This window comes from Eptatretus burgeri, chromosome 3 (assembly GCF_056783735.1).
Source record: "Eptatretus burgeri isolate ZD-2024b chromosome 3, Ebu_testis_v1, whole genome shotgun sequence".
In the NCBI taxonomy this organism is placed as follows: Eukaryota; Metazoa; Chordata; class Myxini; order Myxiniformes; family Myxinidae; genus Eptatretus; species Eptatretus burgeri.
This window is the reverse complement of record NC_140963.1, coordinates 90,121,831-90,141,827: the sequence shown is the minus strand read 5'-3', so window position 1 is coordinate 90,141,827 and position 19,997 is coordinate 90,121,831. Positions and strand designations below refer to the sequence as shown.

The 19,997-nt window shown below is 42.4% G+C and overlaps 1 protein-coding gene across 5 annotated transcripts in view; it reads right to left on the bottom strand.

The window, feature by feature from the left end:
* LOC147030421 (transducin-like enhancer protein 4) overlaps window positions 1-19,997 on the bottom strand; it is a 101,478-nt gene that overhangs the window by 57,140 nt on the left and 24,341 nt on the right. For all 5 annotated transcript variants that reach the window (XR_015056354.1, XM_085874461.1, XM_085874462.1 and 2 more), the window contains 4 exons: window positions 18,722-18,796; window positions 17,343-17,559; window positions 8,880-8,902; window positions 8,555-8,641 (listed from right to left, as the gene is read on the bottom strand). Coding sequence is in view for 4 of the 5 variants with exons in the window: in XM_085874461.1 (XP_085730587.1) it covers window positions 8,555-8,641; window positions 8,880-8,902; window positions 17,343-17,559; window positions 18,722-18,796 (402 nt within the window). In the remaining variant the exon portion in view is untranslated. The remainder of the gene's footprint in view (window positions 1-8,554; window positions 8,642-8,879; window positions 8,903-17,342; window positions 17,560-18,721; window positions 18,797-19,997) is intronic.

Here is a 19,997-nt window from a genome sequence, read left to right as displayed (position 1 = left end):
GCTGTCTCTGTCCTTTTAGGAGTCGAGCACACAGCATTTTTGGATGTTTGAGAAGTTTGCCCAGGTGCAGTACCTGCTTACGCACCGACCGGGTGGTTGTTTGTTGTCGGTTGTTACGGGTCCTGAAAAACCTGCATCCCAGGAAGGTGCTGCGGAAGGTGCGCATCCTTTGTGGATGCCCTGTCACGGCACGTACCACTGAAAAAAGAAATTTGGTGGAACGTTTCGGCTCCTTGTCTTGTGAATGACCACAAAGACATCGCGTGGCAGGCCGCCCATGAGCGTCTTCCAGTCCGGGTGTTTCAGTTTCAGAGGAACCTGAATGTGTCTGTCCAGTGTCTCTGACACCGATGCACAGGGGACAAAATGGTCAGACATGTCCTGTGGGACTACCCTGTCACCAAGGGGGTCTGGTTGCTTGTGGCCAGTCTCCTCGAAAGCCATGTGCCCTGGCTGGTGATGAATAGACTTGATGTCTGTGTTCTGTGGGCTCTGTCCACATCCAGTGCCTGCCCACAAATGGAAGCGGGCCTGGAGGATAGTAAATATCATCAACACTGACCTGTGGAAAGCATGAGCCAGAGGATTCTATTCTCGGGAATGGATGGATCCTGGGCAGGTATGGAGCATGGCCCTGTCCATGTACCTCTGGAGGTACAAGCTCGGCAACAGCCTGCGGGTGACGGGGTGTGGTGCTGGCCAAAATGATGGGTCAAGTGTGTCGTAAAGCACCCCCCCCCGGAAGCGGGAAAGTCGGCTGGACTTCACCATAGTGAAGGGGGGGGGTCCCATTGTGGGAAATCTCTTACGAAGGTGCAAGTGGCAGTCACGTGCAGACGCAGTCGTCGACCGAGCTTGGAAAAGTTGGGGGTGCTCCAACAGGGCCAGCAAGCCCACCTGATTCTCATAGGTTCACTCATGCCTCAGGGGCAGCCCTGGGAGCTGTTAGTTTCCTGGTGAGTTTCTCACTGTTGTGCGGGCTTCTCGCGGGCTCGGCCTTGGGGTGGTTGCATTTACTTTTGTTTGATCTTAATTTTACTCTGGTTTGATTTACCTTTTCTGTCCTTATTTCCAGAGGTGGACTGGATTCTTGATGAGTCCTGTGGTTGCACGTTTCAGATTGCAGCCAGCAGTAGGTTGTTGATTCCAGTAATCAAAGGAAAAAAAAAAGACTCTTGGAAGTTTGTTTTGGGTGTCCTTGTATTATTTGGTTTTTGGGGATTTGGGGAGGGAGGGAGAGGTTGGGGTATGGGAGGGGGCTTTTGGGTTTGGGGGGTGCCCCACCCTTTGTTCAGTTCGACTCAGGTGTCTGATGACATGGGTTAGTGGGGTTAATGGGGGGGGGGGGAGAGAATACTTTTTCTTGTTTGCCTTGCATGGCCTATTCATTATTATTTTTGTTATTGGCATTGGTTTGTTATTTTGTTCTCCTTGCCTTATTTGTTTCATTATCTGAATCCTGATTTATTGTCCTTGGTTTGTTGATGTTGACGTTTTGATCACCACCACCCACTGGCAGCTGCCAGTGCAAAGCCACACTTGCCTGGTTTCTTGCATGTATGCGATTCATTTGTATGGTGCCTTATGGGATTTAGAGTTGTTCATGGTGATCATTATGTAGTTGATTATATCACGTTCTTTGTGTTTGTCTGGCATGAGGGTTTTACGTGCCATTCTTGTTTGTCCCGTCCAGATCTCTCATTTATTTATTAAATTATTCTCATCTGAAAGGAATTTTGTGCATGTCGTGATTTTTTTCATATCTGGTCACCCCACCCATTTCTGTACCCATGAAGTCAACATGATATTAATGGAACTCTCCTCTTTCCTAGCAGAGGCTAGAATACCCCAAAGAAAATATGGCTGGTTATATTCCTCATTTCCATTAAAATTAAAAAAAAAACCTTCCCTTTTGCAGACCACTCCACATTATGTTGCACTCCATCCCACTGATGGGCCGACAGCAGCTGCATCACTCTCTGCTAATCTGGAATCGACAACTTATCTGATAAATGGACCATGCCCTTCAATCTTAGCAAATATCAGTCTAATGTCATCATTGTGGGAGGATCTTCAAACTAACCCATCAATTTCCATGGTCAGCCACTGAAAGAGGTCGACAGCCACTGTACTTCTCAGCATCACCATCACCAGTAACCACTCAAGGGTGAATCATGCAGTAAAGTTGTCCTCAACAGCCAACTGTAGATTGGGCATCCTCCATTGTTCCCACTTATTCTTTGAAAAATCAAAAATAATCACAGCCGACCAGGCCTTTGTCTGTCTGTCAATGGAGTACCGATCTTCCTTATTGGCTAGAGCTCCATCATAACATCTGTCTCTCCTGGATTGTGTAATCTAAAGCATTCGACATAACTGGAATAACCTAAAGCTTTCCACATGAACTTGTTACTTATGAAATCTTTAGATTTCGTAAGTATATTGATGATTTCCGTCCTCTGTTTGTGTGTTTGTTTGTTTGTAGGCACGATAACTCGAGAACGGAAGAAGCTTCCAATGTCAAATTCACCACGTGATTCAGGAGGCTGATGGCTAGTGCTGATTAGATTTTGGTCAAAATCGGTCAAAGGTCAAGGTCACAGTGAGGTCAAACATCCTAAAAATGATAACTCAAGAACGGAAGAAGCTTCCAATGTCAAATTACACCATGTGATTCAGGAGGGTGCTGGCTCGTGCTGATTAGATTTTGGTCAAAATCGGTCAAAGGTCAAGGTCACAGTGAGGTCAAATATTCGATTTTTGATGGTTTGGTACAGATAAGTCGAGAACGGAAGAAGCTACCAATGTCAAATTACACCACGTGATTCAGGAGGGTGATGGCTAGTGCTGATTAGATTTTGGTCAAAATCGGTCAAAGGTCAAGGTCACGGTGAGGTCAAACATCCAAAACATTCGATTTTTGATGGTTCGGTGCAGAATCATCGTAGAAACTTCTGGTTTGCGTCGCTACCTTCTCTCGAGACAGCTTTCATTAGACAAAGTCAGAGGTCAAGTTGACGATTTCGTAAGTACCAGTCTATGACCGCTTGTTTTTGTTTTAACCACCTCTCCCCCAATCTAACTCCCTTTGTTACATCAGCCCTCCACACCTCCCTAACTATTCCAGGATGCACACAGTCCTCCACTAACCCTCAAAATAAAACTTATTAACCCCCATTTGTGGGAATGCATTCCAGAGATGGTTTAATTGCACTCTTCCTTCCAGGGCTTCAATTAAGTGGTGCTCCTTTCCATGTCATCCCCAATCTCAACACGCAATCAATGTTTGTTGTTGTTTTACCCACAATGACCCTGACTAACCTCACCCTCTGACTTGCAGTGTTCAGTCATTCCTCCCCTCCTATTCATTCCCTTGCTGGGCTGGGAGATGGCAACCTTCCCATAGTCCACCCTGTTATTAACCAATTCATCACATCGACAAATCCAGCACAATGATCTAACAAAGAGCCCTTTTCAGGGTGAATTGGCTCACAGTACAGGACAAAGTCTTCGCATCCATCAAATAAATGTGGAAGGTATGTCACGAGCAAAATGTGACTGCACATCAAGAACTACTAAAGACTTCGATGATGTTCTTGTTTTTCAAGAGACACGTGCTGAGGATGACTCCAATGCCTCAAAGCTCCGCATCTATGGTTTCAAACCTATTACAGCAGTACACCATGTGAAGTATGGCATTCCAAACCTAATTATGATGTAACCTGACTGACTGATATTCTTAAAGAATCTAATGCCAATAATGTCCTCATAGCCACTGGGAAGGTTGGGGACATAATCACAAATGTGTGCAAACCACCTGGGATAGAGTGGCCCCTTCCAGCACATCCCATTACTGTTCATTCTGAAGTTCATGCTGGTGACTTCAACAGCTATCACACCTCATGGGGATATACTTCAGATGACGAGGCAGGTGAACAACTGGTGGCTTAGGCCTCTGCTGGTGATCGCCATCTCAAACGATGCCTAGCAACCAGGCACTTTCCATTCATATAGGTCCAGGAAGGACTACAATCCAGAACTCTATTTTGTCTCCAGGGATGGTAATTGTCACCCTCTTCACGTATCTCATAAAATCCTTCCACAGAGAAAAATATCGACCAGCATTTATCCACATTGGAATAGAGGACCCCTTGATTACGTCCAAACCTAAAGCCTTTTGGAATTTTTGAAAAGCCAACTGGGAGGCTTTCAGAACAGAAGATGAGGAGCAAATAAATCACAAGCCTCAACCCTGTCCCAAAGAGTTATAGCAGCCAAAAACAGGCTTTTGCGGCCTTTGGCCAGGTTTCCCGCAAGATCCCATGTGGTTTTCACAAATGCTACACACAACTGCAACAGTATGAAGCTTCTGGGGATACAGATGTTCATCTGAGCTCTTGAAACCTCTGGACATGGCCAGACGAGAAAGATGGCAGGAGATTGCTGAGTTTGATTTCACCCATTCAAGTAGAATGGCATGCAACCTCCTAAGGCATCTTACAGCTGCCTCACTGACATTAACCTCCAAAAGTATCAGCTCATGCTGTTTCTTCCAGGCTGCCCCTCAACTAATGAGGCTCACCATGAAGTCCATAAGGAACTCTCCAAGACCATTTCATCATCTTCTTCTATATCCCTGTTTTCTCCCCCCCCCGCCCCCCACACCAGAGCTGACATTGACGCTGGCCTTTCCTCCATCAAAGCAAGGAAAGCAGCATCTATCCTGAATTATTTAAGAACATGAGCCTCACGGACATGATTGGTTGGCTTCTGTTTTCACGAACATTCATGCAACTGGAGTCATACCATCAACCGAGAGAGAGAGAGGCTAAAGTCATTTACATCCCTAAGCCGGGAAACATGCTGTTGATTAATTTAGCTATCAGCCCATATCTATGCCATGTACGACATACAGGTTGTTTGAGCGAGTCCTTTTGGCCAGGCTCTCTCCCCTGGTGGAGCCCAACCTTGCCAAGGAACAAACTGACTTCAGACCTGATAGAAGCTGTGCTGATCAAGTACTGTACTGTCAGACCATGACATTTGCAGGGGATACGTTCCTAAAAAAATGCCGAGAATGTTGGGTCATTAGTATTTTTTACTTAAAAAAAACAAAACAAAACAAAACTTGATCTTGGCTCATTGAAGAGTGATGACAGAACAAATCAGTACACAACATAACAAAGGGAAGAGCAGGAGAAAGGGGGAAACACCAACAGCAGGGCAGAGGGCGAAAATAGATGGAGATAGACAAATATGGGATGCAAGTAATGATGAGGATCAAGGGAGAATGCAAAGGGTGAACAATATGGATACATCAGCAAAATTGTGTTTGACCAGTATGTGATTTTGTCAGGGTCTGAGGAGAGGAAAGTGGCTGCTGCATCTCAAAACAATGAGAGATTGATGAGACATGCCATAGCAGAGAGTAGAGTTATCAGCAAGGAGATAGAGGATTTTCCAGAAAGTCATTGAGATCATTGATGAAGATTAGGAATAATATTGGGCCAAGAACACTGCCTTGTGGTACTCCAGCCTTGACATGGAGAGGAGATTAAAGGGTTCCGTTGAGAGCCACGCATTGGCTACGAGAGTGGAGGAAGTCAGTAATCCAAGAGTGGAGTTGGCCTTGGATTCTGGAGGCAGACAGTTTTGAGAGCAAGATAGGATGCCAGACTGCATCAAAAGCTCGATATATGTCCAGAGAGACTGCCCTGATCTCATGTCTGATATTGAGGGCCTCCACCATTGTTGGGAGAGTAGAAGCAGCAGGTTCAAGGTAGAGTGACCAGGTCTGAATCTGAATTGATGATCTGAGATGAGGCTGTTGGAGAAAAGGAATTATTTGATGTCAACTGCAATGATGGATTCCATAAAAACTTGCTGATAATTGGAAGTACAGTAAGCTAAATTGGCTGTCGTTAAGGGGATACATTTTTGCACTTTTTATGTAATGATGTGATATTAGCTGATTTCCAAGAAGATGGAAGATGACCTGTAGTAAATGACAGGGTGAAAAGGGGAGAGAGAGGAAGTGCAAGAGCAGCAGAGCAGGTTTTTAGAACATGTGAGATGCCGTGCGGTCCAGTTGCAGAGTTGGAGTCGAGGGTTGCCAGAAACTTTTCCCCTTTTTCAGGTGTAAAAGACACAGCATTCACGAGCAAGGTTTGCGTGACCTGATGTGTGTAGAAGGCAAGAATACTGAGAGAGTTTGACTGCATCAAAGCCATCCCTGAGTTTCCATCCATGAAGACCTGCAGAATCTACCAAATATGTGACTCGAGTCATGCAAACCTTTCTGGGGCTCTGCAAAGGTTTTCATTGATATGGGGTTTAACACAAAGGACAAATGGCACATTCTCTGGACAGACAACAACATTGGTAACAAAGAACTGGTGAGTGAATCAACAGAAGAACCTCCAGATTTCAACCTCCCTCAGAAACAGTGGTCTTCACTGAGCAGGATCTGCACTCTTACGTAAGGACATCACACCACCTCCACAAATGAAATTTCAGAGACAGCCCAGCATGTGGCTGTGGTCACCCAGATCAGATTATTCATCACATTGTGAATGAGCATCACCAACAGAAATTTGATGAAGGACTTGAGGAAATCCAACTAACAACAGACAGTGCAGCGACTTGGCTGTCCAGCTTAGATTTAGATCTGCGAGCTGTAATTTGTCATACGCAAGAATAGAATTCCCTTGCTCATGTCAAAATGTGGCCCCACTGTCAATTTGTTGCCTTTTTACCCTGTATGGAATATGTCTCCTTGATATTCCATTGAAAATTAAAAAAAAAAAAAAAAAAAGATAAACGAAGGAAAACATGACCTTTAAGTAAAGTATGTGTGTATGCGTGCGTGCGTGCGTGTTATATATATATATATATATATATATATATATATATATATATATATATATATATATATATATATATATATATATATATATATATATATATATATATATATATATATATACATACATACATATCAAAAAAGTTTTGCTGCAGTGTGAGCAAATAATTTTCAAGTCATTAAATTTGATTTGGGGGCAGTTAGACCTAATTTTTCAATCTTAGCATGTGTGAACATGATCATCCTAAACTTATGAGATACATTTGACCCCAGTTAAAGACAAAAACTTAAAGATTGCATTCCAAAGTGATTCTGCCATCAGTGGCCAAAAGTTAGACTACAATTCAACTTTGAGCGAGGATCTTCATATCGTTAGTTTTCACATTCAAAATAAACTTGTTTTCCGTGATCTAACTGTTTAATGGTGTACCTGTTGAGCATCTAACAACAAATGCATTTGTTCATCTCAAGAGAATACGCAACATTACAATTGACCATCATTAGTTTCAACCCCAAGACACCAACACATTGTCATGAGCCCTGGGCATATCGAGCCGCAAGGATTATAAACAAGCAATAAAGCTCAACATTTGCAATCAGTGGTTCAAAACCATAACTCAATTAAAAATGACAAGTCTGAAGACGACGATGGTTCACGAGCGGTATTTGACGATGTAGATTGTTTCAGAAGTCAAGGATGAGACAATGTGATAATGTTTGACCAAGTTATAAAAATTATCAACATGATGTGCTACGAGTGACAGGTTATTAGCTGCAAAATGTCGAAAACCCGGTTTCGTTCAACAACTTTAAAAATTTGACCTTTGCATAATGTTTAAAGGTCACAAAACAATGTTGTGGACATTAAAATAAGGAAACAGGATACATACTACAGCTTATTGGAGTTAGTTCGTCGAAGAAGGTCGAAAACCCGGTTCGATTCCCACAACTTTGAAAATTTGACCTTTGTGAACTTTAAAGGTCAAAGGCCAAGGATTATGACCTTTGGTGCAAAACTTCCTCTGGAACATTCCAGGAACAATATAACGTCATATAGGCTATATGGCATCTCGCACTCCTCGGATTATCCATACTTTGATGAAATCAGCGTAAAAACAAACTTGAAGAGGGCGCCACGGGCAAGGTGTTCGAGATAGCGCAAAATGATTTGAAGACTTTAGGTGGGAAATGACCTCAAGATTATGCATTAAAAATATTGTCATCCTCGCTCTCAAAGTTTGGGCGGTCGTATGATTTTTATGTCAAAATTCACAATTTTCTAAGTTCGTGACCTTGTGACGAAAATGAAAAAAAAAAAAAAAAAAAAAAAAAAAAAAAAATCGAGCTCCGTGGGGCTACACAGGTGCCATTGGGCTAACCAAATACCAAAACCCCTGTCAGATTCGACAAACCCCCTAGGAGACGATTCAAATTGAAATCGGCTACCCCCCCAAAAAAACAAGTTTTTTGGACGTGGCTCTGCCCATAATGGGCGCACCATGCCTATTCTCAGGAAAAAACTAGATCATGATGTAAACCTCCCACCAAAATTTTTATCAGGATCGGATCAAAACCCACGGAGCTATGCTCGGGACAGACAGACAGACACACCAATAACGAATATAGTGGTCACTTATTTTTTTTGTGAAAATATTTTTTTGTGAACCAAAAACAAAGGTATCGGCTACTTACATGGTTATTTGTCATATCCTTGGCATGTAGCTTTCGTTTCTTGCTCTCAACCTCACGGACACTGCTGGCTGGAGACACCGATTTACTCTGTGTGCAAATGGATGGTGGGTGGCATTAGGATCATGATAAATTATCAAATAAACCGAAAATGCAATATTAGTAATCCAAGCATTAACGAAATGTAGACACCCACTTTTGCTTAAGCTAGTTAAAGTGCATTAACATGGATAACATGCCAGCCCAGAGGCCCACTCTTCTTGCATAAATACAATCTGACTTTTGTCACAATCAATTGCTCCATCCTTAACAAAAAGATCTCACGCACCGTGCCAGGCTCCTTGTCTGGCCCTGCAAGACAAAAAAAGAATTGTGATACAAACAAACAACAAACAATCCACATCACTGTTTTTCTTCAAATATTACTTCACTGCCATAAATGCACACATGTAAACCACACATCATCATCATCATCATCATCATCATCATGTACCATGCTCTTTAGTTTAAAAAGAGCATCGGTTTGGCAGAAACAGTTTCTTGGCTATGGCTACAATCCTGGACAGTACGCCACTCCAACGCAGGATATTCAACCGAGTGTGCTGGAGTTTGGCCAGGTTGCTGGCAATAGCTCGCCTGCTCGTCGCCAAGGACACTGTGGGATATTTAGTGTCCACTAACTAACGCTGACAGATGGGACTCCCAGTTTAACGTCCATCTGAGCAACGGCAAACACACACTGATGCCTCGCCCTGCCTGCAAGACAACAGGATGACAGTTTATAGCTGCGTCAAGATTCAAACCCATGCTGAACAACTCAGAGGCGAGCGCATGCTGCTAAGCTATCTTGTCAGTCACGACACATACACAAAATAAATAAATAAATAAGAGAAAACCAAATGCAATATGCAAAGTGATCGAATTGTTTCATGAACCCAAGTGATTGATAGCTCACAACAAACCAGACTTGGTAATGTAAAGGCGAGAGCAGGTATGGGCAACCTTTCAGAAGTGGTGTGCGAAGAGTCAACTTATTCACTCTTATTTACGGACCTGCTTGCCATTGGTACATTTGTAGATCCTCGTGGAGGATCTCCAAGTCTTACTCACGTTGTTGTTCTTCATCTTCTTCTTGTGGACTTTTTTGTTTCACAGCCTACAGTTTTCATCGAAACTTCCTGAAACTTGGCATATATCTGTAAAAATACCCTGCGCAGACAGTAACCATCTCCGATTTTGAAAATTCCTCCTAGAAAAAAAAGTTATGACGTCAAAATATCTCCGCTAATGGAAATCGCCTAAAAAATTATCTCCGAAACTCGGCAAGCTTTTTGAATTCTGTTTGCGGGAATCGAACAGGGCAGTAGCAGAGATGAATTACCGCACATATGATACATCACTATGACGTCATTCCTATTTTTTGACATTTTGTGTTTCACAACCCAGAGTTTTCACCGGATCTTCGTGAAACTTGCCATGTATATGCAGAAAGCCCACGCGCAGGCAGTAACCATCTCCAATTTTGGAAATATAATAATCTATCGCAAACCTGATACATCACAATGTCGTCATATTCGTTTTTATGACGTCATCATTAAGAGGACGAGGATCTTAGTTTATTTGAGCTTGTTCACATTAATACTCGTCCTACTTACATTTTAGCAACTTAATTGATAAATAAATTAAAAGGCAGATCTTACTGTTAAAGTGTGATCCTTGCCCTTGCGTTCCCTTGCGAGTTCTCCAATCTCAGGCTCTTGGTTTAACACTTTAAGCAGCACACAAGCCTCTGAGTGTTCAGTTGTTAACCGGCTCTGGGAGGGACAGAGAACTGACTTCATATGTGAAAATATCTGTTCACAGAGTTATGTGGATCCAAATTCTGAGAGCGGTGAAAATGTCACTTTCTTCAAACAGTCAAATTGCATCGGCAGGGACTTCCAGCAGGTCAGGATAGAGACCCCGTGATATCTCTCAGTAGGCTCAAGTGTGCACCGCAGATCCCTAAACTGAGAGGCCCATAACCCTGAGCATTGTAACTCAGTGAGCTTAATTTTGAAATCCTCAACATCCACTGAAATTGTCAAATTCATGTCACTGGTTTCAAAGTTGTCTGGTTTAATTAGAAACAAAAACATCAAACCAAAACGTTGCAAATCTTGAAATCTGACAGAAAATTCTGATGAGAATTCTTGCATGTAATCCCAATCTCGACAACATTATGGTACAATGTGTCGATAGTAGTTCTTTAAGATGTAGGAAATAGCAGAAAGTCTCAGTGTCAATGTCCTGACAAAAAGAAGAGGAAGAAGAAGAAAAAAAAGATGGCAAGTTTCACAAAAAATGCCTTCCATGTTTCAAAAAAGACCCACAACAGTTTGGTCTGCACCCTGAAGATGGAGGTCGAGCTCGTTTAGATGCGTGGCGGTGTCAATTAGAAACATTAGTTGTGCGACTCATTTGTCATAAACTAGTTTTGACCTTTTTCTGACAAAAAGATCTTGATTGCATCAACACAGTCGACAAAGCGTGCCAAAACCTTCCCACAGCTTAGCCAACGAACATTGCTGTGAAGCAGAATGTCCTTGTATGCACAATACATCTCCTCAAGCAGAGCTTGAAACTGCCTGTGCTTGAAGGCAAATCGAGCAACAAGAAAATTCACTCTCTTCACCACTGTAGTCATCACATTATTAAGCTCAGAATTAGAAATCTTGGCACAAAGATTTTCTTGATGAATAATAGCATGAAAATTTACCGTCAGGTGACCAATTTCATCCTCAATGATCTACAAATCCTGTTTTCTGACCATAGCAGTGGCACTGGCTCTTGTCACAGAATATTTTTCTGATGTCCATTCCTCTTTTCTCAAAATGATTAACAAATGTCTTCGCCAAATCCTCCCCTATTGTTGTGCCTTGCATGAGTTTTCGGCAGTATAGTTCTTCTCGAACTTCATCTGAGTCACAGTGTCTCGCAACAACTACTAAACGTGGTGTGTCATTTATAGCCACTCTCAAGCGCGACACCAAATACTACTGTGTCTTTCAATGCCAACATCCGTTTTTATGTAAATGTTTTCTGCCATTTTGCTCATGCGTCTCCCCCACTGATCTGGCAGACACAGGTAGGTCTTTAATTCTGGAGATGATTGTGTCTATATTGAGCAAACCATTGAACAAAATATCTGAACAACTGAGAAAAGCCTCTTTAATACATTCCCCATCTGTAAATGTCTTTCCATGTTTTGGAGGACACATTGTGCAATTTTGTAACTTCCCTCTGTGGCTTGATTTTTACTGCCAGACATTAGTAAAGACACTACTTTGCTTTTCTTTCCATACCTCACTATGGCTCACTTGATTGACTCAGTCCTGTCCACATCATCATTGAAGTGTTTCTCATGCTTTGTCTGAAAATGTCGTTGGATACTTCATGTGCGGCAAACGACACTCTCATGACAGAGTACAAGTAGCATGGTCTTCATGTTGAACAAATCAGTATTTGTCTCTCCAAGAGGGCTGAAATGAGTGAACATCTAACTTTGCTTTCTTTGGAACTGCCATTTTGTCCAAAAAAAGTCATGATTAGTGGCACTTATCACGAGATTTCCTGCAAATCAAGATTGGCTGGCCCCACCAAATGTAAATAAACCAATTGAATTGTTCTTTCTTTCTCCATCAAATAGATTTCATTGGGGAGCATAAACTTATATGCTAAATAGTGCTCCCCAATGAGAACTCTTGTTTTTTGTTTGAGAGAGAGTGACAGAACAGTCAAGCATAGTTAACCTCTGCCATCGAAGATGGATGGAGATGACTGTTTTCACCCCTTTCTGTTTGTTATCTTGCTAAAACGAAGTTTTTGCAAGATATATTAGTCAGCTTGTATGTTTTTTTTTGTTTGTTTGTTTGTTTGTCTGTAATCACATATAAAAAATTCTGCAGAGCACAGTTATCATTGGAAATTTTTGTAACTTCGCATATCAGAGGCCTATAGAGGTTCCTTTCAGCGCATAAAATTTTGAAGGTCAAGGTCAAAGGTCAAGGTCACTTTGTCGCAAATCAGGGGAGTCGACGAAACCCTTATTTTTTGAGTAATTTTGATCGGATCGTCTTCAAACTTCATGGGAATATAGTTCATGGTCTGGCACTCAGCTGATTAATTTTTGGTGGCGATTGGCCTTGACCTTCATGGTTAGCGCCTCAGGTCAAACATATTTGACCCCAAGGTCAAATTTTCAAGTTTTAGGAACCATATCGTGTAGTACCTCAAATTGAACACCTCGATGAGTGCTTTCTAGATATGTCAAGCTTGAGACATTATGACGTCATTTGGTGATGTTATGAGGCAAAAGCATATTTTTCATGGTTACTCTGTAGAACGATTCTCATCGGAATCTCTCGTAGGCAGATATTCCTCAAGGAGTCGCTCCTGGTGGATAGCAGCTCTGTTCACCTCAGTGTGACCTTAAAGAAGTCACACGTGGTCACCTTTTGGCAAGATACGGGTCACCCTGCGGATGATCCAATATGGCCAATATGGCCGCTATGGCAGCCAATTTTTAAAAATATTTGAATTTTTTTTTTTTTGCATTTCTACATGTTATAAGTGATTTCCAACCCCCCCCCCCCCAAAAAAAAAATTGTTAGAGAAAAAAAATATTTTTGCAACTTTTTTTTCAACAAAATTTCGATTAATTTTTTTTTTGCATTTCTACATGTTATAAGTGATTTCCAACAAAAAACATGCCAAAATTATAATTGCGGCTGATTTTGGAACTTCAGGTGGATATACCCACGTACAATCAATTTCTGTCTCAAGGAATCTAGTTATGACGAATGAATTGAGTATGTAAAAGTTAAAAGTAAAAGGGAAAGTTGCAAACTATAACTGTGAGCACTGTTGACGTCAAATTGAATGAATAGGATATCAGGTTCACTTGAGTGACCTAGCAGTATTGGCGGAGGAGGTTTTGTACTCTACAGAGTGCTCCCCCTCTGGAGCCTGGTGTTGGCGCAGTGGTTAGGGCAGCGGCTTGGGATCCAAGAGGTCCTGAGTTCAAGCCCCATTGAGCCACTGAATTAATACACCAGGGGGTTGACTCAGCCTGTCATCCTTCCGAGGTCGGCGAAATGAGTACCAGTATACTGGGCCGGTGTATACCCCGGTTAAAATAGGTGTACCATATCCCTGTGTCGTAAGAGGCGACCAGGGTTGCGTCAGGAAGGGCATCCGGCGTAAAACATGTGCCAAATCACTATGTGGATCATAATGGATGATCCGCTGTGGCGACCCCTAACGGGAGCAGCCGAAAGAAGAAGAAGAAGAGAGTGCTCCCCCTCTAGTTTTTAATGTTTTTTTTTTCAACTTGGTTTCTTCACCATTAATGAGACTTTTATTGCGTGTGCCCCTCAAAATCATATTGTGTGCCACTCATGGAACATGTGTCATACGTTGCTGACCCTTGGGTTAGAGCATCCGATACGAGTCTGGTATGACTTGGCCAGGGTTCAAACCACTTACCTCCCAAGGACTTAAAAATAAGACATAAATAAATAAATAAATAAATAAAAAGTACGTGCTGTTTCATTGCTTGATGCAAAGGATTTAAAAAGGATAGAGCATGGGCAAACAACAATACGTTGGGAATAATAATGCAGGCTTTGAAGGGTCTCATGGTCTCCTCCTACGTTAGAGTTCCTTGTCAGGGAACATACAGTATATTAAACCAACAAACTGAAGACCTACATTGTGATTTTAATGGCTTTATACAATGGCTACTGTAAGCTCCATGCAGAAGTAAGCCTTAATTTAACTCTCAGTATATGCACATAAATCGTTAACAAATAGTTAGTTCTCAAAAATAACCATCAATATTCAATAATTACTGCTTAAGGGGCCATGGTACTGTGGTCTGAAGGATTTTACCCATGAAATAAAGCAAATTTTCACAATCCAGAACTATTTGCCAGGGCATTAAAGAAATGGTTTAGCTTTGTTCTGAGGGACAAGGGGCAAGCATCACTGCCAATGTTATTGGTTCACGAGTCAGTAAGTGACCACTATATTCGTTATGTGTGTGTCTGTCTGTCTGTCTGTCTGTCTGTCTGTCTGTGCCTGTCCCGAGCATACCTCCGTGGGTTTTGATCCAATCCTGATCAAATTTGGGTGTGATGTTTATATCATGATATAGTTGTGTTTTCCTGAGAATGGGCATGCTGCGCCCATTATGGGTGGAGCCACGCCCAAAAAACATGTGTTTTTAGGGGGTAGCCGATTTCAAGTTACATCTTCTCCAAGGGGGTTTGTCGAATCTGGCAGGGGTTTCAGTATTTGTTTAGCCCAATGGCACCTGCATAGCCCCACGGAACTCGATTTTTCACTTTCGACCCAAGGTCAAAAGGTCACAAACTATGAAAATTGCGAATTTTGACATAAAAATCATATGACCACCCAAACTTTGAGAGCTAGGATGACAATATTTTTTTATGCATAATCTTTAGGTCATTCCCCACCTAAAGTCTTCAAACCATTTTGCTCTATCTCAAACACCTTGCCCGTGGCACTCCCTTCAAGTTTGTTTTTACGCTGATTTCATCAAAGTATGGATAATCCGAGGAGTGCGAAATGCCATATAGCCTATGACGTTATATTGTTCCTGGAATGTTCCAGAGGAAGTTTTGCACCAAAGGTCATAATCCTTGACATTTGACCTTTAAAGTTCACAAAGGTCAAATTTTCAAAGTTGTGGCAATCGAACCGGGTTTTCGACCTTCTTCGACAAACTAACTCCAATAAGCTATAGCACGTATCCTGTTTCCTTATTTTAATGTCCACAACATTGTTTTGTGACCTTTAAAGGTTATGCAAAGGTCAAATTTTGAAAGTTGTTGAATAAAACCGGGTTTTTGACATTTTGCAGCCAATAACCTGTCACTCGTACCACATCATGTTGATCATTCTTATAACTTGGTCAAAAATTATCACATTGTCTCATCCTTGACTTGTGAAACAATCTACATTGTCAAATACCGCTCGTGAATCATCGTCTTCAGACTTGTTATATATAAAGTCCGATTTGCCAGGTGTCCAATGAAAACTGCACATGAAGAACACGAGATCAAATTCACAAACCCTGAACAAAATGCGACGTACGAAGAGATCATGGCAAACTACTCACCTGGTATTCACCTTTGAATCGGCAAAATCCATCACATGCCCAACAAATCCAGTTTCTGGTAGATGCTTAGCATGACACCAAATGTAACTCACAAGTGCATCAAATTAATTTCATTACTTTTTCGTGATGGGCTGGCAGGATGTCCTGGAGGTATTCACACATGCCTCTAAGCTATCTAACCTGGGTTTGAATCCCAACCCTGCTAGAAACTATCAGCCTGGTGCAGGGTCAGCGTCATGGGGGGGGGGCATTCGTGGGCCATGCCCCCCCAAATGTGTTATTGTACCCCCACACCCACCCACAGGCAAAGCCTTTGGTGCCAAACTTTGCGTTTTATTCATCGATTTATATTTATCATATTAAAAGTGAAAACCTTTTCGCTTAATGAAATGAAATAAAAACAGGGACTTAACCCCAAAATGCATAACCGAGTGGAAAGACACCATTCTTCGGAGGTTCAGCACCAACACTCGCCGCCTGCAACTCTTCGAAAACGTAAGCTATGCGTTTAATTCACTTTATGATGCCAGCCTTGGCTTTCATGATTACTACGCAAAATGATGAATGATTTTTGGGTCTATCTGCATTTATTCGGTAAGAGTGGAGTATATAGTCTATTTCAAATGACATACGCAGTGCGTGTGCGGGGAGAGGGAGAGGGAGGAGAGGGAGAGGGAGAAGAGGAAGAGGGAGAAGAGGAGAGGGAGAGGGAGGGGGAGAGAGAGGGAGACTTTGCAGCATGTTTTTAAATTTGAACTGGGTTGGTGTGTTGGTTCTTGAAGGGAAACTCTTATTATCAAGCATTTACATCATAGATTGAGTTCTGAACGCCAGTTTGTGCCCCCGCCCCCCCCCACAGTTACCCTAATGTTCCCCCGATTAGATTTGTTCTGCCGCCGAGTCTGGCCTGGTATTTCACAGGCAGGGTGATTCATCAATATGTGTGCCGTCCCTTGGATGTACGTTAAAATGGCGTCCTGTCGTTCAATATCAGTTGGTGGGCGTTAAAGATGCCATCGTGTCCTATGCATCGAGAAGGTGAGCCATCACTTACACCCTGGGAAAAATCCAAATTCCTGCCTTAACCAACATAGTGCATTGCATAAGCGGCACAGCCGTACCCTGAACCAATGATGCTACCCGTACCCTGAGTACCCCAACCAATTCCCTGAGCCAATGATGCTACCCGTACCCTGACCCGTACCCTGAGCCAATGATGCTACCCGTACCCTGAGTACCCTAACCCGTACCCCGAGCCAATAAATTTACCCAATGGCTTCAAATGAGTTCCAACGCGAATCATAAAAGTAAAATAACTACATTAGTATATGGTTGCAGGAGACAAACAATTACGCTTGCAGCCCAGTTAACCACAATGTGGAAGAGTATGTTGAGGCAGGGCCTAGTAGCAGCCATTATGAAGTCCTGCAGGCATGTGGCGGCTCTCACACCGAGTCCTATCGGCAAAAGTGGCCCCCTCTAAAACAATCATGAAGATCATTGGTTTATGCCATCCATTGTTGAAAGAAAAGAATAACACTAAATTCTCATTTACAAAGGAAATTGCAACAAGCCGAACGAGAATGCAGCCCAAAGCCATCAGCAAACCTCGGTTGTTATCGGTGGGATGGTTCTTCTCATCCTTGCTGGTTAAGTGCACTGTGGCACCACAATGTCCTAGTGCACCCGATAGAGTAAGCAGCCCAGCACTGCTGGATGCCACCGGTGAATAACCGGAAGGAGGGATGCCTGCTGCATGCTGTCCCATCAGGGCGACTGGGGGCCCGTGTCCATGAGCCAAATGCTGTGCCTGGAGCTGCTGATGCTGCGAAAGGGAAATCCCATGAACAGGACGGATTCAAAAACAAACTCTGACCATAATATGAAGATCGTGGATAAAATAAATACATAATCAAACAAAGCAAGCAAGCAAAGTTGACAGCTTATGAAAGATTGTTTTTTTTTATTAATGGGATGGATGAGAGGGTGTTCAAATTGCATGAATGAATGGTGACAGGGCAGAGAGCTTGATCAAAATGTGCAACACCAGAAAGGGAATGCGCAGATGCATTTGACAAGAAATTTGGTTATGTGCAAAACAAAACAAACAAAAAAAAAACTTCTTGAAAACAACAACAACAAGCACATTATCCCGAGAAGAGAACAAAAAATTTGGAAAGCAAGTGAACAAAGGTCAATCCCTCTGATGCTCTATCTTCTATAAAAAGTCAATATTAATCAAATTTCCAACCCCTTTCGTCTGACAGCATCGGCCCACACATTATGGTATGTTACCAAATTAAATGTAAGCAAAACCTCGTTTAATCAAAGTAAGATTGCAAGCTTTCAATAGATCCCCAAAGCAGAGAGCGTACGCCTGTTCAGCAAGCTCAGAAGCTCAATCTGCAAAAGGAGCAAATTCCTCAACAACGACAAATGCACAAAATTCATTTCAAACTGAGCATTATTCCAACCGGCTTTACAGAAGAGATGCTAATGAAATTTCCCAGTCATTCGGACCGCAATTCCAGGTTATAATTCTTGTTTGGTTGTTTTATCAAGGTTTACAGTTTCCCAAAGTGCGAATCAACAAATGCCTGCTGGCTTCCCTCATCAGGAAGACAAAATGACTGTTACAAGCCAAACACAAGTCAAAGCAAGAGTGAAACAAGATGGGAGACAGAGAAAGCAAATAGTCCCTCCCCCCCAAAAAAACCAGAAGATCATTTTGTTGAAGAGTAGGGATGAATAGCTCTGTAGAGAGGGCACAGATCAAATGCACGAGTTTGGCCCAAGTAACCTTTTCCTATGGAGGATACCCTCCGCTTGCATTTCTTCAGGAGTTGAATTGCACGCACGGGTATTTTTTCAAAGCTGTCTCAGAAATCAGTTCCAAAACAATGAGCACGCTATCCAAAGCAGCAATGGCAACATGCAATGATCCAAGAGGTAACCAGATCCAGGAAAGCTATGGCAGGATGACCTACCCCAATGATAGCATTCAGCTCAGCCATGGTTATTTGCTTTGCCCTGTCGATTGCCTGGAGGACCTGCTGCTGATGCTGTGGAAATGAAAGGTACGCACATGTAATGTTAGACATATAAACGAATGTGCAACATTGCATGGTCGATGTTAATGCAATCATGGCAGACAACCCATGGGCATGGTTGATGAGTTTGGAGGGTGAGAGTGGAGGGGGGGGGTGAGAGGGAAGAGGGGGAAAGAGGTCAAATGTCTGTGCAATTTAAAGTACTGATTACGATTTATGACTAAGAGTTCAAGGATGACAGTTTAAAAGAGGAAAACTCAAGTAGGTCGACAGCAAAATAACTTCCAGCATAGCAATTCAGAGTCCCTTAATGAAGTGTTATAATAACACAAATATCCTTTGATATTAAAAAAAAACACCAAAATGCATCAAATAAAGAGCACCAAGGTGATTATGGGGAAGGGAAGGATGGGAGGAGGTAGAGGTATCATAGCAAGCAACATGAGAGGAAAGGGTTAAAGGTTAAGGTACGGAATCAATGTTTGATTGTTAATTTTATTGATATTCGCTTGGTGACTTGTTGTCAAACATGAAGCAAGCAAAGTCAACATTAAAATAACTCTTCAAAGCAAATGTTGATAATTAGGTAAAATGAAATGTACATTTTGAAAAATCAAACTGCATCCGTACTAGTCGTGCGTTGCCGAATTGTCTGCCATGACGAAAGGCAACCCTTGATCTTTGGGCTGCGCCAAAGATTGGCGATCTTGAATGCTCTGTGGTTTGGCTGACATTTGTTTGCAAAACCACACTGTTCGTTTTGATTACCCCTTCATGTGCAATTCCCTCAAGTGTTACGCACCTTGTCCTCCAGCTGCTTCCTGTGAACCTTTCTGGAATGTTGCTTCTTCTTTAATGGTTCAAATTATTTCCACCTTCTTGTGGCATCGGCTGGGGGAAACGGTTCTGGCCCAAGGCTATCTGGAACCGGGTGGTCAGGAATTTGTACTTTTAATTTTTTTTTTTTTACAATGACAGCAAGAACTCGCCCACACCGTATGATCACAAACATCTACTAATGGCTCCCAGTGTTGGCAGATGGATGGCACACACATTTTTGTATCGTCCTGCACGCGAAGCATAAAGGTTACAGTTTGTAGCTTGGCCGAGATTTGATGGGTCAAAGGTCGAAGAACCCAGGCTTTGCAGCTCAAAGGTGAGTCACCCCCTTTCTGGAACGTTTCCACCTTCCATTAGAAAATAAATAAATAAA